This window comes from Narcine bancroftii, chromosome 10, assembly GCF_036971445.1.
Source record: "Narcine bancroftii isolate sNarBan1 chromosome 10, sNarBan1.hap1, whole genome shotgun sequence".
NCBI classification, from domain to species: domain Eukaryota; kingdom Metazoa; phylum Chordata; class Chondrichthyes; order Torpediniformes; family Narcinidae; genus Narcine; species Narcine bancroftii.
Genome location: NC_091478.1, coordinates 106334768 through 106361781, shown reverse-complemented (window position 1 = coordinate 106361781; position 27014 = coordinate 106334768). Strand labels below are relative to the sequence as shown.

Genomic DNA, 27014 nt, shown 5'->3' with positions numbered 1-27014 from the left:
CGTCTTCTTTTAACCTTCCTGATTTCTTTCTTGCATTTTTTTCTACTTCTCAAGTACCTCATTTGCTCTATGTTGCCTGTACCTGTTATACATCTCCCTCTTCTCCTGAGCCAAATTCCCAATATCCCCTCGAAAAGCAAGGTTCCCTTTGCCTGCTAAACTTGCCTTTAATCCTGACAGGAAAATACAAATTCTGTACTCTCTAAATTTCACCTTTGAAGGTCCTCCACTTACCTCGCACATCCTTGCCTGAAAATAACATATCCCAATCACACATTTTAGATCCTTTCTAATTTCTTCAAAATTGGCCTTTCTCCAAATTAGAATCTCAACCCAAGGCCCAGACCTATCCTTCTCCATAATTAACTTGAAACTAATGGCAGTATGATCACTGAACTCAATATGACAACACATACTTTTGTCACCTGTCCTGTCTCGATCCAGTTTTGCTCTCTCTCTAATTGGTACCTTTTTGTGTGTGTGTGTGTATATATATATATATATATATATATATATATATATATATAAAAAAGTCGACCACAATTTAAACAACAAAAATTGATGAGATTTTGACTGTGCCTGTGGGCTCTTACATGCACCTCTGAACTATGCAGAATGAGTAGAAATCCCTTGGGGTGGCTGTGTGTGGAGGTGCAGCTATGTGGCCATCCCATTTTCTCCATACCCTGTAGCAAAGCAGCAGTTGCTCATATTTCATTCTATATATAGACAGACAGATTGATTTAGAAAACTTACCTGAACATATTTGACATATTCCAAATCATCTAGCCCTTTTGTAGTATGGGAGTCTCAGTCAATAGGTGGAAAATTAAAATCTCCTACTATCACAACTTTGTTCCCTGCAGCTGTCTTCTCTCTCTCTCTCTCTCTCTCTCTCTCTCTCGTTAACAGTTGGGTTGTCAAGATACAACCCATGAATGTGGTCATACCTTTCCCATTTCTCTGCTCCACCCATATAGTCTCAGTAGATGAGCCCTCTGGTCTGTCCTGCCAGAGTACAGCTGTCCCTCCCCTTTCATTCCCTTCCCACCATTTCTATCCGTCTACTGGCCACAATGTCATAATTCGATGTAACAATCAACTCTCTAAGCTGGTCTGTCTTTCCTATAATATTGCTTACATTGAAATAGATGGCACCTGAGAACATTTCCACCTCGTACAACCCATTGACTCTAACAGTGCATTCAATTTTACAGTAGTTACAATTACTGCAGCATCTATATCAGGTGCAAACACTTGCACCTCATCAACACAACTCAATGAAGTCAGAAGTTCAAAAGTTGTTCCACAAAACAAAAACACAAATTCCATTTTTGAAAAAAAATTTATTGAGAATGCTTCATTTCAGTCACCCACAGCCTTTACATAATATTTTTCCAGAACAAAGCCTTGGGAAACTTGCATAGAAAAGTTGAAACAAAATAATAATTCTCCTCCAGGGACCATTTGAAAAAAGTCAACCACAATTTAAACAACAAAAATTGATGAGATTTTGACTGTGCCAGTGGGCTCTTACATGCACCTCTGAACTAATTTGAGAGCATTCACAATGCAGAATGAATAGAAATCCCTTGGGGTTGCTGTGGGTGGAGGTACAGCTATGTGGCCATCCCATTTTCTCCATACCCTGTAGCAAAGCAGCAGTTGCTCATATTTCATTCAAGTTGTGCATCGTAATTGGCTCCCCCACTTTTCTCTAGTTCTTGTTTGATGTATTCCTCGGTCAATTCATGTGGATCACAGAAAACAAACTCCTTTGCAAAGTTCTAAAAGACAAAAAAAAAGTCACTCAACTCCAACTCTTGGCACTAATTTGCTCCGCTTTCCACTCCATCTATACAAATTCATTATTCGTAGCAAAATTATAAAAGTGAATAAACCATCAATATTTAAAATTCTTTAGATGGAATTAAATAATATGAAGTGATTGACAGTTCTAAAACTGATTTTTCCTGGACTCAACACACCAATAGAATCACAAAGAAAGCACGTCAGCGCCTCTACTTCCTCAGGAATTGGCAAAGGTTCGGTATGACACCAGAAATCCGAACAAATTTCTACAGATGTGTGGTGGAAAGTAAGCTGACTGGCTGCATCACGGTCTGGTTTGGGGACCCCATTACCACTGAACGTAAAGCCCTCCAAAAGGTAGTGGACACGGGCCAGGAAATCACAGCCAAAACTCTCCCCACCATTGAGTACATCTACAGGGAACACTGCCGTTGGAGAGCAGCAGAATCAAAGACGCAGACTCTGTTCTCGCTGCTGCCATCAGGAAAAAGTTTTAGATGCCACAAGGCTCACACCACCAGATTCAGGAACAGCTGCTCCCCCTCCACCATTAGACTACTCAACAACAAACTCAAACTCATTTAAGGACTCTTTACCTGTGCACTTCATTGATTTTCTTTTTGTTCTCTCTGTATTGCACAGTTTGGTTACAATTGTTATCTGTTCACAGTTCCGTTTATTTACATGTTTTACCTTGTGTATGTGTAATTCTGTGGCAGCTGCAGAGAAAAGGAATCTTAGGGTTGTATGTGATGCCATACATGTACTCTGACAATATGTGATGCCATACATGTACTCTGACAATATGTGATGCCATACATGTACTCTGACAATAAATCTGAAACCCTGATAAGTGCAGGGAATGGGGAAAAACCCATGGAAAATATGGGCCTTCTTTGAGTAGTCAGTTTGCAATATCAGCCTTTATAGTCAGTTATCAAGCAGTCTATGGGACAAAACCAATATACAGTAGTTTAAAATCTTGGCTTCTTGCAATATTTTGCTACAAAGATCATTCCAATGGAGCATTTGCTTAGAACAGAGATGTAGAATTTCTTAAGACAGAGGTTGGTGGGTCTGTGCAATTTGTTGTTGAGGGTGGTTTTCGAGGCAGTCATTGGGTGTATTTAGGGTATAAATTGATGGGTTCTTGAGTAGCCAGGTCATCAAAGATTATGGGGACAAGGTTGGGCAATGGGGCTGAGTGGGAAAATGGATCAGTTCGTGGTTAAATCCTAGGGCAAACTTAATGGGCTGAATAGCCTATTTCTGCTCCAATGTCTTAGAGGTCACTGGCCATTATACCAATTGGAACTCAGTTTTGAAACAAGAAAGGTCTTTTTACCAAGCAAATCCATCTCATACCAACCTTGCTTCTGACTTTCTAGTACCAGGTTTGCAGTCCAATTTTACCTGCATCACTCTGACTTGCTCTAGGAGCCAACCATTGATCAGTTCCAGTCTTCACTTCCCAAAATACAACATTTTTCCAAGAAATAAGGAGGAATAGCTCCTTTCTCAAAGATTAAATTTCTCTCATCCATCTCTTTTATTTTATCTGTACTACCAAGACTACGTCCAGAAGCATGAATAACAGGCCAAATACTCATGGGATGCAAATGATAAACACTGAGTAAGGGAAGGAGGTGGGATTCAACGTAGAACAAAAGTTAAATGTGGGCACAATAGTATGTAAACTTGCACATGGTAAAAATCACACAATTAGTCAAAGAGCCTCGTCCTATAGCATTTGAGCAAGAGGCTGAAAATTACATTACTTTGCAAAAAACATTGAAAAATGTCACATTCCATTTTAATGAGCTAATATCTCAGTAGTACTATGTATTGGAAAAATAAATGAAGGGAACATCTTTCTCCTTCTGTGTGGCATCAGTAATCTTCTCCACTTCTGATTCTAAGATCCACAATGGTACATGAGAGAAAGGTCAGTGATACTCTACATTAAAATTCTGAAAGATGTAAAATTTGTGCTTATTTAATGTGCTCAGTGTGGCAGTTAATGCTACTCCCATCTAGTAGACCCATGTGGTTAATCCAATAACAATTCAATTCTTCAAAATGCTAGCCAATCACCTACAGCAATATAAAAAGTAATTTCAAACATGAAGTTGGGAAAATGTCAAAACACTTCTACATCCCAAACGTGTACAGTTTTTGCATTTTCATTGTGATGTAACAACCACCTTTTTTCATTTGCATCCCAGTAATTGGCCTTGTCGTGTCCCGGTTAAAGAAGCTTTTTTTGCATTTCCACTGGGCCACTTTTAACCGGGACACTACCTGCTTTCACACTGACCATGTCATTCCCAGGGATAGGAGAGTCTGCCTTCAACCAGATGCAACTAATCCTTTTATCACTGGGTTAATCGGCACGCTGGTGTCCACTGACGCCAGGGATGTGAGTAGGGATTGAGGCCTTCGATCGCCAGCATGACTTGATGCCAGTGTGCCGATTGATTTGCTTTCCCACTGAACCCTTAACCAGTAAGTTGGTTATCAGTTCCTGGGACAAGGTTCCAGTGGAAAAGGGGTTAGTGCTGAACTACAAACAATGTCTGTTTAAACACCTCCCTTCCATAACCATTCCAATGGTCCTTTTTGTTCTATATGATGCACAAGCATCCTCAACTGATGTAATAATTTGATAGTTTGACAAAAGTCAAGATTTCCTTAGCACAATTTTCAAAAGCTCTAAGTTCCTAAAGCAGGTGGGAATACTGACCACTTCATTCTTTGCTATTAAGATAGCAATCAGAATTACAGCTCATTGCTATGTAAGATATACCTTGCAGAAATATTTGCTATTGAATTTTCATATTGTTATGCTACATGACACCAAATTAAAAGGCAGTCTTCTTTAGAAATGCCCAGAGCCAATGACAAACCTGCATTAATCCCAAAACACAAGCAATTAAAAACAACTGGCATTGAAATAAGATTGTCCTGATTGGATGAAACAATAATTTCTACTTCATGTAGATGTCTTTTACCAAGGAGATTATTGTCATAAATCAGTTTTCAGAGTTTCAAAAAAACATTCCCGAGCAGCAAATCCATGTGAAATACTAACAGAGAACCCTTTAGTGCACTTAGTGAAGCCAAGGCTTTTATAAATTCAGGTCATCTGTTTTTAGGCCAATATATTACAGCTTACAAAAGTTGCATTGTTAGTGCAGAATAGTTGCATTTTGTTAGCTGAAACTTGACATTCAAGCCAATTTACTCTGCACACTGAACACACAGATTGTTCCCCAAAAGCTTTTTGCAGGGATCTTCCGGAATACAATAGTCACTGCACGACCAAGTTTCAAGAAATAAGTTTTATTACTGGACATAGTCATTTATTTTACAAATTTTCTCTTTGTTTACTCCAAACATTGAAAAGTTCATTATTCCAAATTATAAAACCTGGGAGAAAAAGTGGCAACACTGGTGTGGTGATGGCAATCATTTAAACTTCTGCATTTAGCTTTTCAATATCATAACCAACATATAATATGCCCATCCCAAAAATGTGAAGATATTGACCGACTCTTTGTCTTTCTGCAACCTTTGTGAAGTATTCCCACTGTAAATGCAGGATTCAAACTCAATAACAGATTGAGGGAATCTCGAGACTGTCAGAAAAACGTGCAAAACATCCGACAGTTCCCCAAACACTCTCAACAGGCCTTCTCGCTAAGATCCAGATTACTACTCCAAATTAATTATGAGGGCAGATTAGAAGTTACTGGAGATCGGATAATTGATCCAATCCAAGATCAGTCCCGCATGAGAAATGGGGAGAATGTAAAGTGAAGTTTAAGAAGGGAATTAGAAATAATTTTAGTAACAGTGACACAACTGGTCCTTCGGGGACTTGCTCTCCCCAGTCTGACCTATCAGTGTCTTTAGACCCACCTGTGCACGATTAGGGCATTAAAGTGATTAACAATGTTTTTTTTAAAGAATATTAGCCAATTTACTGGTTAATTATTTCACTTAAGGCTCTCCTGAGAGAAAAACAAAATACAATTTTGGAGAGATTTGAGGTGTAACAAAAGCGAGGGGTAAAATGCCAATTCTTCGTTTCCAATATAGAGAAACTTCCCAACAACAAAAGTTTTCTGGGATCACATTTTTAACAAGTGGATCATGGATCAGAGTGTCATCAACCTCTAATTAGCAGAAGATAGGAGATACATTTTTGGGCTTGAATAAAGAGGTATACTGACCTAAACTTTCAACACAACCATTTGCATGTTTATTTCACTTAGTACCTTACCAAATAGGTGGAGGAGCATCAAGTGGAGAGAAATACCCACTACAAATCAGGAATGTCTGGCAATTGGAAGTGGTTTCCACATTTTTTTATTATAAGATTTTAAATGGTTGGAGATTTAAAATTACCCATTGCCTTTTGACTTTATATGAATTTGACTGGCTTTCCAATAGATACAGCTGATTCGAACTAAGATCTTAGTAGGTCTTGCAGCCACCCTGGGCAGTTTCCATACCTCAACCCTGCAGCTAATTGCCAATGAACAGCGAGCATCATTTGCCAGTGACTGCAAAGTCTCAGCCACAAAGTTATCTTTCTGCAATGTTTACAAATAAGCGGATTCTCCAATTAAATATGGTGGAAACATGAGGGCAGCCAGTCACGAGTGTGGGAGAAAACATCACCTGAATTTTAACAGAGAAAATACACTGTCAGAAGCAGCTCTGCAATCTTTCTAATGGCACTGCTTTTCAATAGTAAATTCAACATATTTCTGTCTGCATTCTTCAGTTGGTCGCAGCTGGTTCTCGATTGCCAGAGTTCAATGAGTGAACTCCAAAAAAAATTAAAGTCACCATTTTCCTAGTCTTTTTTTTGAAGTGAGCTTTTAAGTTACTGCACAAGTCAACTAATAAAAGCTAGGTACAGCTCAGTCATCTTTCTCTGCACCATATTTAACCGCCAGATTGTACTACTTGCCAACTAACACAAGAATTAAATATGCTGGAGATCTGATGCAAGACATCCGACCTCTGGGCCAACCACATCCAGAAGCAGATATGCCAATCCCAGGCACCATATCCACCATCTGCAGCCCTTCATTTTCACAGCAGCCTCCACTGGCCTCATGTAATGCAGCTCCATTCATTTGAAATCCGATCACTAACCCAACCAAATATAGAAGGTCCAGTTAAGCAGTTTTTCATGTTATTTATCACAAATGAATTCAAGTGCAGGGACCAACAAGTACAGAGAGATCTGGATCAAGGACAATACAATCTCTATGCGGCCCCGTACTCATCCTTTTGCAGATTAAAGTTCAAAGTTATTGTCAGATACAGACATGACATCACATTGAACTCTGAGATTCTTCCTCCTGTGGCCAGGATGAATTTCTACTTATTGGTAGTGCAAACTACATTCGAGAGAATGTAAACAAAGAAAGAAATGTCAACAAACTGAATGTAAATATATTAAAAATAAATATTCAGTAATAATGTACAAAGCAAGAATCTCTAAATGAGACCCTGATTGAGTTTGTCATTGAGGAGCCTGATGGTGGAGGAGTAGTAAATGTTCCTGAACCTGGTGGCATGAGTCTTCTCGCACCGATACCTCTTTTCTGAGGACAGAAGCAAGAACAGAGTGTGTCCTTAGCATTGTAGGTCCTTGCTGCTGCTCTCCGACAGAAGCATTCCATGTAAATTTTCTTGATTGTGGGAAGAGATTTGCCTTTGATGCACTGGTTATTTGCAGGGCTTTATGCTCAGAGGTATTGGTGTCCCCATACTTAGCCGCAATGCAACCTGTCAGCACAATTTCCACTACACATCTGTAGAAGTTTGCCAAGATTTCCGATGTCATACCAAACCTCCCAACTGCTGAGGAAGTAGAAGCGCTGATGTCTTTTTTAACAATGACATTAGTATGTGGGGTCCAGGCAAGACCCTCCGAGATACTTCTGCAGATCTGCACTTTATGCATATTATCTGTCCCAATGTCTGATTAATGATTACGTTCTCTTGTGTTGCCACCATGCTTTTTCATCTTTCAAGTTGATCAATAAATTCCCAGATCTCTTCCAGCTTGTGGCCATTTGGTTTGTACTCCCATTTTAACTTCCTTCCCAAGTTGCATTATTCGCCATGTGTTCACACACATTAAATCCTATTTGTAACTCATCCAATTGGACCCTTTTCAGAACCCCTGTTGTGTCAAGTAAACTGCATGTTTTTTTTTCCTTTTGAGTTAACCAGTTTAGAATGACTGTTTACAGTACATCTCAGATTATCCAAAATGGTCAGGACCGGACCTATGTCAGATAAAAATTTTTTTTAAAGAGAACCAGTCATTTTTTAAAAAAAAACAGCCCAGTAGCAACAGCAAATCACTTGTAACAGTGTTTAAACAACAAGGAAAGGCTTTCTATGCATTAAAATGTTTAATTTTCATTTTTTTAAAATGCTGGCCACCGCTGATCATTGAGACCTCCCAACCGCAGCCAATCCCCGACATGTACGCACTGTTGATTTCTGGGAGGCTTCCGGGGCTGGTGGAACACTCAGTGGTGACTCGTTGGGCTCCTCTCACCCTGGGCACAGGAGCTCCTGACCCCAAAGGCCGAATCCTCCCCTCCTAGGCCTGCTGCACGTACACTGGGGAGTCTGGTGTGCATGTGTGGTAGTTGACCCAGAGGAGGGTTCTGAGTTGGCATCAGGGAACTCTGCTGTGCCGGGGAGGGAATGCCACCGAAGCAGAGGTCCTGCACCTATCCAGGAGACCACTCTCCTTGATGGCACTGTGACAAGGGATTCTTCTGACTGCTTGCGGCTGGGAGACAGTGGTGCACAATTTGAGAGAGATTATTGGAGAGAAAGGTCAATAGGGGAAGGTAAAGAAGAAATGGAGAGAGGGGAGGGAGTTAACCTGAAATGAGGACCATCGTCATTCGAATTTCATGTCAGATGAATATTTTTCCCCCAACCTGCAAGGTCGGTTTGGCTCAGAAAAAAATTCAGACAAATGAGGTTTTCAGAGAATCTGATTTCAGATAATTGGAGTTCTACTGTATTACTAATTATTAGTTTCTAATTTTTACATTTTTAAAAATTTTAGATATACACAATGGTAACAGGCCATTTCAGCCCACGAGTCTGTGCCACCCCAGTAACCTACAGCCCTTGGAGAAAACCCACACAGACACAGGGACAACGTACAAACTCCTTATAGATAGTGCAGGATTCGAACCTCACTCAAGTCCCGATCGCTGTAAAGGCATTGCGCCAACCGTGGTGCCCTAACCATTTCCCTGAAGAATTTTAAACAGTTTAAAATAAAGTACCTGTACTCAAAAATAAAATTTTAAACAGAAATTCCATTTATTATTTCTACAATGAACTCTTCAAAGTTAAATATTACTTTTCACTCCAACTTTCAGGTGAAAATCTTGATGCAGATTTTTGGAAACTACAAGTTACTGATGCACTATTTAGTGAGGGCAGATAGAAGGACATTCTTCCCACTACCATCTGCTGCCTATCACATCCTTTTTATTATTTTTCAACAAGAAAGAGTTCAACACACTTTGTCCACATCCCTTCCCTTTTTATAATCACCCCACAAATTCTAAAAAGGTCTTTCCCCTCTTAACAGCTTTTCAGCTTGCAAGTCTAGCAAATGCTCACCAACAGGAGTTGTCAAAACAGTTACACCTGGGTGCACGTCCCACCTGTTCAGCAAAAATAGCAAGAGAAACCAAACACACTTTCAATACTTAGTCCTGAAAATCAGTGACAGTCATGTTTACTGTGATATTGATACGAGTTTGCAGAGGAGGACCCTTTCACATCCCCCTATCAGACGGAGGAAGCAACTATCAAGAGATCTATTTCTAAGTACAATCTAATATCAAAGAAGCACAGTCACAGCTCTTCAGGAAATGTTGAGTGAAGAGTGAGCTGAAGTTGACACCAAGATTCTACTCGTGTATTGTGAACCCAGTATCTGGGCTAACATTTTATTTCTAACCTTTTCAACCTGGCTGTGAGCTTGTCTGGATCCTCATGCCAGCAAATCTTGCAAAACCACACAAGTGAAAGGATTACATCAAAAAGGTTTTCTCCTGTCTAGTTTTGAATCTGAACACCAGGAAATCTCCAGAATAAGACCCATTCACAGCCCTTTCGGAATGCTGAGAAACAGACCTCATTGCGGGCCAAATGGACGACAATGGTACAATGCACAGGAAGTTCATGTCAAATTGTCACGGCTGCAATTTTTTTAGATTATTAAAAACAAATTTGGGCAATTTGCAAGACAAAGTTGAATTAAACCAAAAAAATCTTCAGATGCTGGTGTCTTGTGCAACACACAAAAGTGCTGGCAAAACTCAGCAGGCAATGCGGCATCTACAGGAAGTACAAGGCAATCGACGTTGATTGCCTGAACAACATCAGAAGAGTGATCTTTAAAATGCAAGTTCCCCTTGCAAGACATCTATCAAGCATTGGCATTGATCACCTTAACCTGGCACATGGTTCAACGTTTACAAAAACCACCGAGAAAGGCAAGCACTTGTTACTTTCAACAGAGAACCAAAAAGCAAGGCCATTTTGAGAAGGATTGGTGGTTTGATCAAATAAAGGGCCTCAGTGAGGAGAGCAGCTTTCATTTCTTTTTCCTACAAAAGAACAAAGGTCTCCTCTTCAAAGTGCATTCATGACATCTCATCCAGCTCATTCTTTTTCCTGCAGGCCAGACAGAATTTCTACTTGCCAGTCGTGCAAAAAGGGGTCTACAAACAAGAAATGTAAACAAACGGACTGTGTAAATCAGTAAAAATAATTCAGTAATATATAATATGCAAAGCAAGAGTCCTTAAATGAATCTGTTTATTGTTGAGGAGTCGATGGTGGAGGGGTAGCAACTGTTTCTGAACCTGGTGGTACACGTCTTGTGGCATCGATACTTCTTCTGATGGCAGCAGCAAACCCAGTACGTCCTGGATGGACGTAACTCAGCCAGAAATCAGATGTCTCCAATGACTACGTCTACAAGAAATACCCTGCTGCAACTCCGCACCAATCTCATGGACCAATTGGAGCAATAGACTCACTGAGCAGCAGTCAGGAGTCAAGAGAGAGTTATAGATAAGAGTTATAGGAGGCTGGTTCAGGCGGACAGATGGTGCAGGATTCCCCTGAGACTATCCCCCAATATACAAATGTATTATCAAGTCACAACACCAAGACACAGTGATTGAAACGGTTTAGCAAGCAGACCAGAAGACACCTCATACACAGTACAAGCAGATACCACACAAAAGTACAGAGTAGCAGAGAGACAAGCTAGTCCTGAGCAAAGGAAACAATTTACGATATAAACACCTATTTGGCAATCATGCTTCTATTCAATAATAACCGCATCCAGTCAATTATTGCCAATTCCAGCCTAATAATGTCAAAAATGGCCTTGCTCCAATTTAGGATTCTGAATCAAGGATCAGTGATATCCTGTTCCATGACTATGTTAATAGAATGTGGTCACTGGTCTCAAACTGATTGTTCCCCTCCCAATACAGTGTTACCCAACTAGCTTCATTCCCAAGTTTAAAAAGTCTAGTATTGCCCTTTCCCTGGTTGGCCTGTCCACAAATTGCTGTGGAAAGTTCTCTTGACCTCAGATCTGGCTGTGCTAGAAATGTGGCTGCTGTGACTTCCTCCTAGTAGGTTAACCCCTACTGTATCCTTGTTACAGTGGATGGCCATGGGGGGGGGGGGGGCGCGGGGGTTTCCCTGCCCACTCACCTTTACCTCTCCAGGTGGCTCTTCAGCAAAAGCACCTCAATAAAGCTCTAACATTCCAAATGATCTATTGTAGATCCAGCTGCAACTCCAATTCCTTGATCTGGTCAGTCATGATAGGATCCAGGACAAGCTGGCCAATTGAATACAGAATAGGTTTTGATGGAAGGAGTCAGAACAGTAATGGAGAGCTGTGGCCAGTGGTGTGCACAGGGATTGGTGATAGGTCCACTGGTGTTTGTCATCTATATTAATAACTTGGATGATTATGTATATTGCATTTTTAGTGAACTTGCATATGACCTAAATATTGATGACATTATGAAGAGTGAAGTTACGAATTCCAACAGGATCTAGATGAACTTGGAAAGTGAATGGCAGATGGGAATTTCACTTGGTCAAGTGCAAGATGTTGGAACATGGGTAATTAAACCAGGGCAGACATACAGGTTGAATAGAAGGACCATGGGAAGGGTTGAGGAACAAAGAATCTTGGGGGGGTGGGGAGGTTTACGGGTTTATAGCTCCATGAACGTGGCAACACAGATAAACAGGGTGGGAAGAACAGTATTGGCATGGTTAAGAACAGGACCCCAACTTAAGGAGCAGGTACGTGATGTTACACCTGTAGAAGACATTGGTGAGGCTGCACTGGGAATATTTTTAAATTTAGACATCCAGCACGTTAACAGGCCCTTTCGGTCCTTGACCCAGTGGCAGATTAACTACCACCTGGGCCCCTAGACTGAGCATTAGTAAGGCCCCCGTGACCTTGCCCCCCGCCCCACCCTTCATTGAATAAAGTGACGTTAAATTACGTTAAATAACTTGTATCATTGTACATGTACAAGCAAGAAATTTAATTGTAGCCACAACCCCTTCCAGAAGTGCTAACATGTAATCAAGTTCTGACTGGTATTGTCAAGTAATCAAGCCTGGTCTTCACTTGAAAATAGTTTGCAGTTAAAACGGAATCCCTTACCTGTGCTTGGAGAGCAGCACAGTCAACTTCTCCTGATCTTCTCATCATTTGTAAGGGAGCGATAAAACATTGTCTCGCTAGAGTATAATTTCTGTTTATCGTCATATTTTATAGATTTCACAGTACTGGCATTCATGTTCCAACGGGCTTTGCTCCCTGGTCTTTAACCAGTATGTGTGCATGTTAACACCAGCTCGTGACATAATAACGCTGTCATGGTTACACAATCTCGCGGCTGCAGTTCGAAGTACTAAAAGCATTACTTCTATATGTTTGGAGCCTAACTTAGAAAACAAAATAGTATTTGTAGTATTCCAGATATGAAGGAAATATGCAAAAGTACTGAAATATCATCCATAAATACTCACGTGTACATTCAATTAAACCATTTTTATTTTGCTCTTGGGCCCCCCCCCCCCCCCCCCTTCCGGGCCCTAGACTTAAGCCTACTCATTCTAATGGTTAATCCGCCACAGCCTTGAGCCCGTGCCGCCCAATTACACCCAATTGACCTACAGTCTCCATATGTTTTGAAGGGTGGGAGGAAACCCATGCAGACATGGGGAGAGCCACCAAACTCTTCATAGACAGCATCAGGGTTCCAACCTGTTGATGGTGCTGTAACAGCGTTGCACTTAACGCTGTGCTAACCCGACCCACCATATTTTGTGCGCAGTCCACCCAACTGTAGGAAAGACATCATTAAATTGGAAAAGGTTCAGAAACTATTCACAAAAATGTTACTGGTACTGATGGATCTGAATAACAGTAATCCCCATTATCCGGGACCTTTGGGGATCACGGATGCCAGAAATGAGAATTTGACTGAGACTCACTCTTCTACTGCTAAACTAATACACCTTTTCAAAGACAAGACAGTGCAAAATGTGAAGTAATTTCCAAAATAAAAATCAGTATTGTTCTATTTAATTTTGTAAAGTTCACTTTAATCAAGTAATTCCTGTAGCTTGCAAAATTTAAATTTGAACCCCAGTCGTTGGTGCTGTAACAACATTGTCCTCAATGCTCTGCTAACCATGCCACCATCATAGAACACTACAGCACAGAAAACAGGCCATTTGGTCCTTCTCGTCTGTGCCAACCATTGTTCACCTAGTTGCAATAACCTGCTCCCATTCCATAACTCTCCAGACCTCCCTTCCATGTATCTATCCAACATATTCTTAAAACTCAAGATTGAGTCCACACCCACCACACCAGATGGTAGCTCATTCCACACTCCCACCACTCTGAGTGAAGTTCCAACTAATATTCCCCCTAAATCTTTCCCCTTTCACCCTAAAACCATATCTTCTTGAATTTCTCCTAAAGTCTGTAGAAAGAACCTTCTCGCATTTGCTCTGTCTATAACCCTCATAATTTTGTAAACCTCTATCAAATCTCCCTTATTCTTCTTCATTCCAAGGAATAAAGTCCCAACTTGTTTAATCTTTCCTTGTAACTCAACTCTTGAAGACCCAGCAACATCTTGGTAAATAACCTCTGCACTCTTTCAATCTTATTGATATCCTTCCTGTAGCTAAGTGACCAGAACTGCACACCACGCTCCAAATTTGGCCTCACCAATGTCTTGTATAACTCCAAATCCTATACTCAATACTATGATTTATAAAGGTCATAATTAACTCCACTTCCCAAATTTACAGACAAAGCCTTACTAAAATATACTTAATACTAATAAAAATAAGGATGCTTACTAGGCGGGTCTATTTATACTTTGGAAGAGTCACCCCTCTACGCAAGTTTCCCGGTCAGGGCCTCGGTGCATCTATCCTCACCTTCACACAAGTGGCGACAGTGAAAAGAACGTGCGTGCATTGAGGGGCATTGCTAGTCCAACAGAGTCTCAGCATTTCCCTGCGGGGTCCATCCACCCAGTCTTATTATTATTCCAAAAAAATTATTTATTTCCTCATTTTTTTTTGCCAGTTGTTTGAGTTTCCAGTTGATTAAATTCCAGATAATGGGGATTTTATTGCTCGACTAGAACTTTTCTCCTGGAGCATGGGAGACTGAGGGGTATTTTAGAGGCTTATAAAATCATGAGGGGCATGGATAATTTAAATAAACCTGGGTAGAGGTTGTAATCATTTGCAAGATATCTTAACAGCTTGCCAAATGTTTGTCCTCACTTGTGAGCAGATAACTTCAAATGTAAATTACTACTTCACTTGGAATCATTTCTACATGATCATGTGAGAGACTCTATGAAAACCACTGAAGTCCAAAAAAAATGCATCCCTAGTTTAGTAAAACTTAAACAGATTATTATGTGCCTCCATATCTAAACATTTTAACCTCCTTTCAATCATCCCAGATCTTGAGCTTTATACATACAAAGAACACACAGCATTATCCAATTTCTCATCTGGTCCAACAGTCCAAACCATTAAGGATGGTTTTGAGTTTGAGACTGTTTCAACAACTTTATTAATAATCAACACCATCTTGATTGAGCTGTGTCTTGAAAGGAGAGATTAATATCTTGAATTCTCCATGATCCAATTCAGCATTTGTGCCCTTTTTACTCCTACCCATGACCAAAGCCTGCTATAATCATTTTCCTTTTCGCAATACGATTTAGCTGACAGGCTTTTATTTTCCCCCCAATACTACATCATGCATTACATTTACTATCTGCTTTAAAATGTCCAAAATGTTTTCATAAAACTACTTCCCTTTGTATGTCTTGCATTATTTTTGTCTTAAGAATACAAGCACACAAAATATTTCAAGACCAAATAATTTCTGCTCTCAGAAAGGATGACTAGTTTCAAGACTTTTTTCTATCATCTAATCATTTAAACTCATATATTGATACCAGATTTTCAGCATCTTTTATTCCAGTAGTCAAATGAAACCACTTCCTGGGTGTTCCTCCTTGGGGAAATGCAGTAAAGCAAGGTCTGTTACCAAATATGATCTGGCAATTATCCTGGCTCTCATTAGCAAGAGCAAGGAAGCATTCCAACAAAAGTGTTGGCTGCATATCCAACATCAGATGGAATCTAACAGCATTTCTGGTAAAATAAAAATCCACAAGCATAATTTTATTCAAAAGATAATTATTTAAATTTAAAGTAACGTGTTCATGCTTTTGGCCTCGAGTTTATCCAACTGCACGAAAACCAAAAAGGTCGGGTCAGATACAGCAATGAGCTCTCTGAACCCTTCTCCATAAACAATGGCGTGAAGCAAGGCTGCGTTCTCGCACCAACCCTCTTTTCAATCTTCTTCAGCATGATGCTGAACCAAGCCATGAAAGATCTCAACAATGAAGACGCTGTTTACATCCGGTACCGCACGGATGGCAGTCTCTTCAATCTGAGGTGCCTGAAAGCTCACACCAAGACACAAGAGAAACTTGTCCGTGAACTACTCTTTGCAAACGATGCCGCTTTAGTTGCCCATTCAGAGCCAACTCTTCAGCGCTTGACGTCCTGTTTTGCGGAAACTGCCAAAATGTTTGGCCTGGAAGTCAGCCTGAAGAAAACGGAGGTCCTCCATCAGCCAGCTCCCCACCATGACTACCAGCCCCCCCACATCTCCATTGGGCACACAAAACTCAAAACGGTCAACCAGTTTACCTATCTCGGCTGCACCATTTCATCGGATGCAAGGATCGACAATGAGATAGACAACAGACTCGCCAAGGCAAATAGCGCCTTTGGAAAACTACACAAGAGACTGGAAAAACAACCAACTGAAAAACCGCACAAAGATAAGCATATACAGAGCCGTTGTCATACCCACACTCCTGTTCGGCTCCGAATCATGGGTCCTCTACCGGCATCACCTACGGCTCCTAGAACGCTTCCACCAGCGTTGTCTCCACTCCATCCTCAACATTCATTGGAGCGACTTCATCACCAACATCAAAGTACTTGAGCTGGCAGAGGCCGACAGCATCGAACCCACGCTGTTGAAGATCCAACTGTGCTGGGTAGGTCACGTCTCCAGAATGGAGGACCATCACCTCCCCAAGATCGTGTTATATGGCGAGCTCTCCACTGGCCATCGTGCCAGAGGTGCACCAAAGAAGAGGTACAAGGACTGCCTAAAGAAGTCTCTTGGTGCCTGCCCCATTGACCACCGCCAGTGGGCTGATGTCGCCTCAAACCGTGCATCTTGGCGCCTCACAGTTCGGCGGGCAGCAACCTCCTTTGAAGAAGACCGCAGAGCCCACCTCACTGACAAAAGACAAAGGAGGAAAAACCCAACACCCAACCCCAACCAACCAATTTTCCCCTGCAACCGCTGCAATCGTGTCTGCCTGTCCCGCATCGGACTGGTCAGCCACAAACGAGCCTGCAGCTGACGTGGACTTTTTACCTCTCCATAAATCTTCGTCCGCAAAGCCAAGCCAAAGAAGAACGTGTTCATGCTTTTGGCCTCGAGTTTATAACAAAGCATGAACAGACAAAAATAAATGCATTGTTACCTAAACATTGAATCACTCTTTCTAGAATATAATCTATCAAGCAGAAGAGTGGATCAAATATATATGCAGGTTACACCAGAAACAGATGGTATAGTTAAGGGATAGCACTTCCTTCACTGCTAGAAAAATGTCTTGCAAATCACTTTAAAGACAAATTGAAGACCTTCCCCAGGGTTCCAAAGCACTTTCGTCAGTGGTCTCATTGGTTAAGAAATTATTCAACCTGTAAACATTTGTGCAATTTGCACTGGCTGTAAAAAACAAAAAAAAAAAAAAAAAAAAAAAACTGCAAACAGAGAAATGAATAAAAATGTAAGATCTTTGGAGACCCTGGATGTTCCAAATTCCTTCTCATCCAAAAAGCTAATTTTGGATTATCATTTTAATATGCCAATAAAAGAAATAAATGAGAAAAATAACCACATTTACATCTACAAATTCATTGAACTTTAGAGGCAAAAGCTAATATTATTTGGCAATTCAGAAAAGATGCATCTCTGGACACTTCAACATCATTTGTTTTGTCATGTGCTTGTTATTTCACAAGGGATTTCTCAAATGAGGTTGAACAGTGACAGTGTTGTATTAAAAACAAATGAAAATACCAATTCCAAAGTTCTTATTTCTAACCTCAACTTTCACCCCGGAAATTCTGAAGTTTTGGTAATCTAAATCTAAATTATGCATTGATACTCAAGTACGTAATAAGCAAATCTGCTTTGGATTTCCTGCCCTAATTTGAAGCTCATCTATGGAAAGGCATGCCAAAGAGAAAAAGGAGGAAAATTAACTTCATCCACATTTCCAGAACCGCATGTCATGCATTAATATACTAGATTTAGATTGGGTGGGGCATAATCATTTGGTTTCTCATCTTCACTGTCCCTTGGCAATATCTTTAGAAAAAAATTCATAAGGACACACATTCTAAAAAGGGTGTAGAAGCTAAGGAGAGGGTGGAGGAGATTTACCAGGATGTTGGCTGGATTGGAAAACAAGTCTTATAAGGCAAGGTTAGTAGACTTTTCTCTTTGCAAAGTAGAAAGACGAGGAGACCGAGGTCTACAAGATTCTGAGAGGCAGAGATCAGGTAGACAGCCAGCACCTTTTTCTCAGGGCAAGAGTAGCAAACACCAAAGGACACATGTACAATATATACATCAAGGTATGAGCAAAATGTGGACAGGTTGCTGAACAAATAGGTGGGTATTGGGGGCATGGTGGAGAGGGGGGGGGGGGTGGTGGGAAGGATCCCAAGAGGTGGATAAGAGAGGGAGCCAGAAACTAAAAGTCATTGTTAATGCCATCCTGTCCAGACAGAATATTATGTTCTGCTCCTCCAATTTACAGGTGGCCTTGGTTTGACAGTACAGTGAGGCCATGGACAGACATGTCAGCGCAGGAGTTGAGTACAGAATTGAAATGGTTAGCCACTGGGAGATCCCTGTCACTGATGCAAATAGAGCGAAGGTGCTCAGTGAAGCAATCTCCCAGTCTCTCTAATATAGAGGCCATAACGGGAGCATCAGATGCAGTAGTTGACTTTATCTATGTCCCTTATGACTGGGTATGCCTCTACAAGGTCCCCTCCTTAGTCTCCTACATTCCAGGGGGAAAATAAATCACAGCCTATTCAGTTCCTCCTTAAAAATCAAGCTCTCCAGTGCCAGTAACACACTTTTGAATCTTTGCTGTACTCTATGCAATGACATCTTTATAATAGCTAAGTGACCAGAACTGCACACAATACTCCAAGTGAGGAGAAAAGGAATGAAACCATGACTGTAGAGCAGAAAGTCCTAGCCTGTTGATTTTCCCATCTTTAAAATAAAAAGTGTTGCCTTGGCCATTAAAAGGGCATGGCAATAGGTAAAACTGGTTCATTGATCTCTATTTAAAATGAGGCAAGCCGTCTGTAGAAAACGCAAAGTGCAAAATCTGGTCTGTAAAAGCAAATCAACATAGTTAACTTTTTAAAATTTTGGCTCAAGCAATGGCATTAGTTTCTAGCCAGAGTTTAAGTTCATGCTTGAATATTCCATATTCTAAATATCTCAAATGGATTTTGTTTGATGCAAAGAAGGGGAAAGGAGGAAACAATTGCATTGTATTCCCATTTCTGATGCAAACTCATGCAAGTAATAGATTTTGAAGATAAATGAACCATTTGCATCAGGCAGATCATTTTCCTCCAAGACACACCATTGGTGTGTTTGTGTAACCATTACAATTATAATGCCAGTGGGCTGATATCGCCTCCAACCGTGCCTCACAGTTCGGCGGGCAGCAACCTCCTTTGAAGAAGACCGCAGAGCCCACCTCACTGATAAAAGACAAAGGAGGAAAAACCCAACACCCAACCCCAACCCACCAATTTTCCCTTGCAACCGCTGCAACCGTGCCTGCCTGTCCCGCATCGGACTTGTCAGTCACCAACGAGCCTGCAGCAGACGAGGTCATACCCCTCCATCAATCTTCGTCCGCGAAGCCAAGCCAAAGACAAAGACAATTGTAAAAAAAATAGGTATCCTATTTACGTAAGTGTGATGGCAAACAAGGCATCAACAATTCTAATTTTAACACAATGACTGAGAAACAAAGTGTTCATTATTTTCCCCACGGCATGCATTCTGCCACAAGGGAGCAGGTTTTGATTCTTTGGGGACAGTCAACTAATGGAAACTCCGATTCATCAATGCATGCCAGTTGAGTTTTCTGAGAGCCGGTTTTTAAAATGTTAGCAATGAAATTCACCAAGGATGATGAGCATGGTATAATTAGGACTTCTCAACTCCAAAGCTGCCATCAACATCAAGATACCAATGATAGAATTGAAAATATGGGAGACATTTCAGTCCATTGAGTCTATGCTGGCTCACGCTAATTTTCCTGTAACCTGTTCTCCCATATTCCCTTTATCCAAATGTAACTAGTCAAAGTTCAATTTATTGTCAGAGTACGTCACATACAACTCAGAGATTCTTTTTCCTGTAAGCCATGCAGAATTTCTACTTATTAGTAGTGCAAGAAACCCTACTTTTGATCACGTGCCATGAGAAATGTAAACAGACGGAGTGTAATCCAGACAATCAATATTCGATCATCAATAATGTGCAAAATAACATTCCTTAAATGAATCTCTGAGGCTGTTGTTTATGCCTCATGGTGAAGGGGTAGCAACAGTTCTGAAATCAGACGGTACAAGTCTTGTGGCACCTCTAACTCTTTCCTGATGGGAGCAGCCAGAGGTCCTAGGTGATGTGGATCCTTGATGATCGCTGTTACTTTTCACGCAAAAGGGGAAATTTAATGGTCAATTTGCAAACCTTTGTGATTTGGAAGGGAAAGGAAAATCTACAAACTTCATACAGAAATAATGGTTGAACCCAAGTTACTGGAGCTGGGAGGCAGCTGCTCACTTCACCAGTGTGCCATCCAGTAATTGTCATTTGAAGCATCCAGGCCGTAACCTCCTGGGAATTCATCAAACCCAGTGAAAGATTGATTTCACTGTTGGACATTTTTTTATTGCTTGCAAGATTATGGCAAAAAAAAAAGTGCTCCCTCCACAGATACTGCCTAATTTGCAGAGTTAATGTTTTAAGTCAGCAAGCTTTCAAAATTAGGAAAGGTTTGTTTTTAAAAATGTTTCCTTTCTCTCACTGCAGTTTGCTGGGATCAGAGACCAGTATTTCCGACGTTTTCTGTTTATGCCTCAGTTTATTGGCAGAGTTTTACTTTTGCTTTTCGATGCAAAAACAAACAAGTGGGTCAACATCTTCATCGCAAAAAAATGATTTTCAAATCTGTTATATTAAAAAAAGTAAAAATTACAGTAACAATGCAAAGAAAGGATTTTAATGAATATTCAATTGGAAAAAGTGAGCCACCACTCAATGAGACTAGACCTTCCCTTGGAATCATTGAGAAATAACTGCAGTTGCAATACTCGATTTGACAAATTTTAAAAACCAAACAAGGGGTTTAAAACTTACCTGGACTACTTCCTTGACCAAACTTTTATCAGTACTGACTTTGGCCCTCTGCAACACAGTGATTTTATCCCCAATCCAGGTAATCAGAGCAAACTTGGCACGTTTGCTCATGGCATCGCCAGTGATGATCCGATGAAATGCAAAGATTACGCGATCACCTGCCACCCAAAATGGCAATAAATTACAATCAGGAGAATTTTGCATCGAAAGATTCAACTGATGAGTGAGAACAAATGGGTTTCAACGGTTAATAATGGGTTAATCCTTCGTCACACCGTCCGCTACTAATACATACCCAATATGCAGTTGCGAATTTAACTTTAGTTTTTCAGCTATTTATACTTAATTATTATCAACCTCAGGTCGAGATTACAGTGCGACATTTATAAAATTACTTCCAGCAATGATGGGGTAAAACTTTGTCTTGCAATATCCGGGCTCAAGCGACGGTCGAGCTCCGTGCGTGTTACAGAATTCCCAAAAGGCTGGGGGGGGGGGGGGGGGGGGGACACTCGCTTTTCACTCATTTCCCATTCAGAACCTCGCCACACCCGGCGTTGACAGGTCGATACAGGGGAGGGGAGGGAGGACTCTTGGAATTAAATCCATGCATCCAATGAAATAGTTAAGCATTGTGTGTAATAAACCTATGTTTTGCAAACATCAGGATGAACAGAACCGAGATTTCGGACTACTTTGGGAACGCCTGTTAAAAGAACACCATCAAAATCGCCCCATCGCCCTCTTCAAACACAAAATCCCCATCCAATTCTCCAGCAACGTCTGTTGAACTATTTCAGATTGGAGCATTCCCGGTGCGTGCGAAGTCCAGCCCTCGGGGAGGGGGGTGGAAATGAGTTTGATGGATCTTGAAGGGGGAAAAAAGCAGCAGGATGAATAAGGGAACCGAGTCATGTTGTGATCATGACTTTGCAATGGGTAACTCGCAAAGGCGGGGAAGATTCAACAACCCGTTCCCGTTGCTCGTGAGAAGTGCGACTCGATCCCACATTCACCGTTGGCGAGGATGTCAGGCCGTTCTCGAGGATCACTTCGCTTTGAGAAGCCGCTCAGTGATGGAGAGAAGATCGCTGCTCCGCTGGAATGAATTGGCTCCCCACTGCCCCCCACCCACCCCCGCTCGCAGTTGCTCCACCGAGTCCCTCGCAGCAGTTCAATGCCCCCCCCCCCCCACCCCACTCGAAGAACGTGGCGAAATGAGGAAGCATCGGGTGGTTTGCACCGAGGGCGCTTCCCTGCGTGGTCCAAGCGCAAGGGGTTTGTGGCACAGACCTCCCGTTCATCAAAGACTTACTTGTGCATTGGACTTTAAAGTCGTTGTAGGACGTGCCTTGTGAATCAGGGACGATCATGTGGCCATCGTATTTAAAAATAACCCTGAAAGAGAGAGAAAAGAACAGTGTAGCCAGAGGTCGGGCAGATGTGAGGGCGAACACAATGCGGGGCTGAAACTGACCAGTTGACATCGTTGTTGTCGTCTCGGACCAGGTTATAAGACTCTCTGCACGCTTCTTTATCGATCTTCGTGGCCATTGGAGCGATGGGCGAACCTGCGTCCGAAGAAATCCCTGATGCGAGAATCAATGGGCGAAGAGAGAGAGGCAAGACGAGGACGGGCGGCGGCGGCGTCCACAGGGCAAAGAGCGAGTCGCCCACATACGCGAGGAAGCAGCCACGATGAGTCTGCAAATAAACGCGAGCGGCTTCCGCGGATGCCTTTCAGCCCCCTCTTCACCGGCTTTGGGCGTGCTGATGTCGTAGTTCCGTCCATCTGATCTTCGCCTGGGGGAAGGCTTGTCTCCCCCTGGAGGAGTTCGGGAGGACGCGATCCGGGTCCGACTGATTGGCTTGAGCATCGCTCCAAACACGCCTTAGAATTCCATTGGCATCGTACTCCGTTTGAAGAGCTTTCATCACACAGTAACTCCATCCCAATGACCTTACACGCCCTTTTTTTGGGGGGGGGGGGGGGTCTTGCTGAAAACCGTGGCTTGGACTTTAAAAGCTTCAGTATACATTTCACAGCCAAAGCGCCTTGGGGTAAAACGCTCAATCCGGAGTTCAATGTGGGGGAAGGCCATCCAGCCTCTGCTCAATTGTTGGCTTGTCTGAAACTTCTCAGTCTTGCTTCCGTATCCCTTGGCAAAGTTTTCTAATCAAATCTACTTGTCTCAGTTTCAAAACGTTCAATCCATCTGGCCTCAAATGCCTTGGAAAAAGAAAGGAATTCCAAATGACTACAACTCCTCCTGATGCCACGTCTGATCAATGTCCTGTTCTGAATACAACTCAGAAAGAAAGGGGTTCGATCCTTCCCAGGTACGGACTTGAAGGGCCGACATGGCCTGTTTCCGTGCTGTAAACGGTCATATGGTTATGGATATGGGTTCAAGAATGCCGTGGTCTGGAATGCTTCATAAGGCAAGAAATAGAAAAGATCGGAACAGGAACCTTTTCTTCCATTTCATATCAAGCCTGCTCATCTAAATTGAGCAACCCGTTCCTGTTTTCTCTTCATAGTTCTTCATCCCTTTGGCCTTCAGAACGACATCCAACTCCATTTTAAATAGATATAATGACTTGGCATCAACTTCGTTGAGTTTTTTGAGGAAGGGACAAAAAAGGTGGAGGAAGGTTGATGGGATCTCTTTGGATTTTAGTAAGGCTTTTGATAAGGTTCCACATGGAAGGTTAATAAGGAAGGAGGAATTAGGAGAGAGGTTGTGACATGGGTTCAGAGGTGGCTGGGAGGTAGACAGCAGAGAGTCATGGTGGATAACTAGGTCAGGTTGGAAGCCTGTGACGAGCCGGGTGCCTCAGGGATCCCTTGTGGTTTACCATTTATATTAATGATTTAGAGGAGGGTGTGATTAACTGGGAAAGCCAATAAGCAGATGATACAAAAATAGGGGGAGTGGTGGATAGTGAGGGAGATTTTCTTGGATTACAGAAGGATTTGGTTTGTTTGGAAGAGTGGGCTGAAAGATGGCAGATGGAATTCAATGTGGACAAGTGGGAGGTGTGGCATTTCAGTAAAAATAACCAGAATAGGTCATATACAGTTAAGGGGAGAGCACTGAGGCACGCAGAGGTGCAGAGGGACCTGGGGGTTAGGGTACAGAGTTCACGGAAGGTGGATTCCCATGTGGTCAGGGAGGTTAAGAAGGTATATGGTATGCTGGCCTTCATAAATCATAATATAGAGTATAGGAGTGGGGAGGTGATGCTGCAGCTGTTTAAGGCATTGGTGAGGCCAGGTTTGGAGTACTGTGCTCCGTTCTGGGTCTCCAAATTGTAGAAAGGATATAGATAAGGTGGAGAGGGTGCAGAGAAGATTTACAAGGCCGATGCCTGGTTTACAGCATCTGGATTACAGGGAGAGATTAAGGAGACTGGGACTTTATTCATTGGAACGTCGATGACTGATAGGGGACTTGATAGAGGTATTTAAAATTATGAAAGGACTAGATAGACTAGACATAAACAGACTTTCCCCTGAGGGCAGGGGAGGTCGGAACAAGAGGCCATGAGTTAAGGTTAAGGGGGCAACACTTTAGGAGAAATATTAGAGGTGGCTTTTTCACTCAGCGAGTGGTGGCAGAATGGAATGAACTTGCGAATGAAATAGTTGCGTCAAGGTCCCTTCTGTCATTTAAGAGAAGGTTGAATGTGTACATGAAGGTGAGGGGGTTGGAGGGTTATGGGCAGAGAGCGGGAGGTTTGAGCTAGTGGAGTTGTTCTAGTGAACTGGTGCAGACTCAAAAGGCCGACGTGGCCTGTTTCTGCTCCGTATATGGTTATATGATTTCTGTGGTGTAGAGTCCACTCTTTGGATGGATGAAGACATTGCTCATCGTCTCACATGGCTTATCTCTTATCCTGGATTCTAAATCCCTGAACTTTACTGTCATGGGATGCCCCCCCCCCCCCCCACTCCTCCAGTGAATATAAACCTAATGATCTAATCTCCCTTCATCTGTTTGTCCTGACATCCCAGAAATCAGTCTGATGAACCTTATTATTTCCATAGCAAGGACAACCTTATCCAGAAAAAAAGAACTCCAAACTGCACATAATACTCAAGGTGTTGTTTCCTCGAGGCCTTGTATGGTTCCAGAAAGACATCCTTGCTCTTGTGCTCAAATCCTCCACTATATGATAGTTAATATATTTTTTACTTTTTAAAAATAAACTAACTGCACCTGCATCTTCTTTTCAGAAAATATGCACAAGATATCAAGGTGTCTTTGTGCCAAACCCTTGGTCAAGTTTTCACCTCTCTTTCTGTCAGTAAAGTGAACTTCACATTTTTTTCCACCTCTGCTACATTTACCATCAATTTCTCCACTCCCTCAGCCAGTCCAATCACACTGGAGCTTTTTGAATCCTCCTTGCAGCTTGTGTTCCCACCCAGCTTTGTGTCAAGTGCAGCCTGGATATATTAGATTTAATTCCCTAATTAAAATTATTACCAAATATTGTCTCCCTGCACTGAATCCTGCAGTACCACACCAGTCATTGCTCGTTATTCACAAAAAAAAGACCTTTTCATTCCCACTACATTTCCGGTTAACCAACCATTTCTCCATCCAAGTCAGTACCTTGTTCCAAATCTTATGTCATTTAATTCTGAATATGAATGCCTTGTGTGCGACATTTAGACAACTCCGTCGATAGGAAGGCTTCAGAAGGATATGAGCTAAATGCAGGCAAATGAGACTAGCTCAGATGGACACATTGGGCAACATAGACATATTGGGTCAAAGGGCCTTTTCCTGGCTGCATATCTCTAATCCTTAGCAAATAAGTTCTTCCCACCTTCCTCATCATTATTCATCTCTCAAACAATATTACCAAACTATATTACCTAGTTCTGTCAGGATCTTTCACTTACAACAGTGACGTCTGTCAAGCAGTAGATGGAAGAACATTGTAAATCTCTGTGTAATGAGAGGTTTCCCATTCTTTTAGCAGTAGCTTAAAATCTCTGGCACCTGGTTATCAATTCTTCTGCTACTGAAAGCCACTTCACTTTGTTTTCTCATATCAGATGCGTCCATGATATTTGAACACATCAAATATCCATACAACCTATTATAACGAGGTTCTCCGGTTTATCCACATAATTGAAATTTCTGGTTATTATTCTGCTAAATAACTCTGTACCTTCTCTGAGACCTTGCTATCATTCATAAACTATGTTGCTAAATTGAACACAAGAGTTGAGGCCCAACCAGTTGAAGACAGAGGCTTATCTGGCTCAGGTGAAAAACCAAGCATAGCAATTAACAGACATGGTTCTATTTGGATCTTAACAATAATGATAGAGTTTGAAAAATGCCTTTCCAAAATCTCTCTAAATTTGGGCACTCCCAACTATGTTGATGCAATCACAAAGAAGGCTCACCAGAGGCTATATTTTATGAGACGTTTGAGCAGATTCTGTAGGTCACCGAAAACTTTTGTATACTTCTACAGGTGTACTGTGGAGAGCATTCTGGCTGGTTGCATCACTGTCTGGTGTGGAGGCACCAACTCTCAGGACAAGAATAATCTCCAGATTAATATTACAGGCACCAGACTTCACTCCATCAAGGACATCTACATGAGGCAGTGTCTTAAAAAAGCAGCCTCTATCCTCAAAGACCCCCACCACCCTGGCCATGCCCGCTTCACTCTGCTACCATCGGGAAAGAGGTACAGGAGCCTGCTGCCATCAGTTTCCTGAATAATCAGTGAACCAAAGATACGGCCTTACTTTTGGTGCACTATTTCTTATGTTTATTATTGTAAAATGGTTATAATATGAATGTTTGCACTGTGACTTGTTCATGACAATAAATTTTGATTCTGAGAAGGTAGTTTTGTTGGGTTGTACTTAAGCAATCAGATGACAATAAACATGACTTGATTAAAAACCCACATAGATTGTGTGAAT

The 27014-nt window shown here is 41.7% G+C and overlaps 2 protein-coding genes and 1 long non-coding RNA gene across 4 annotated transcripts in view; 2 read left to right on the top strand and 1 right to left on the bottom strand.

Annotated features, from left to right (window-relative positions):
- The window catches only part of klhl36 (kelch-like family member 36), a 149617-nt gene that overhangs the window by 100636 nt on the left and 21967 nt on the right, over positions 1–27014 (top strand). The gene's annotated exons all lie outside the window — the stretch shown is intronic.
- Positions 1327–22839, bottom strand: cotl1 (coactosin-like F-actin binding protein 1). Its single transcript, XM_069902167.1, has 4 exons — positions 22533–22839; positions 22371–22453; positions 21056–21213; positions 1327–1787 (listed from the first exon to the last, which is right to left on the bottom strand). The coding sequence occupies exons 1-4, from the start codon at positions 22607–22609 to the stop codon at positions 1677–1679; spliced, it is 429 nt and encodes a 142-aa protein (XP_069758268.1). The 5' UTR covers positions 22610–22839; the 3' UTR covers positions 1327–1676.
- Positions 21620–26933, top strand: LOC138745081 (uncharacterized). Its single transcript, XR_011345998.1, has 2 exons — positions 21620–23395; positions 26555–26933. It is a non-coding gene; the product is annotated as an uncharacterized lncRNA (long non-coding RNA).

What these genes read in the sequence shown, in the direction of transcription:
- cotl1 (XM_069902167.1), bottom strand. Translation starts at nt 22,609, where the DNA reads ATGGCCACGAAGATCGATAAAGAAGCGTGCAGAGAGTCTTATAACCTG. An exon ending in CTTTAAAGTCCAATGCACAA is followed by an intron (nt 21,214 to 22,370) that starts GTAAGTCTTTGA and finishes TTTGGGTGGCAG; the next exon opens with GTGATCGCGTAATCTTTGCA. An exon ending in TGGTCAAGGAAGTAGTCCAG is followed by an intron (nt 1,788 to 21,055) that starts GTAAGTTTTAAA and finishes TTTGTCTTTTAG; the next exon opens with AACTTTGCAAAGGAGTTTGT.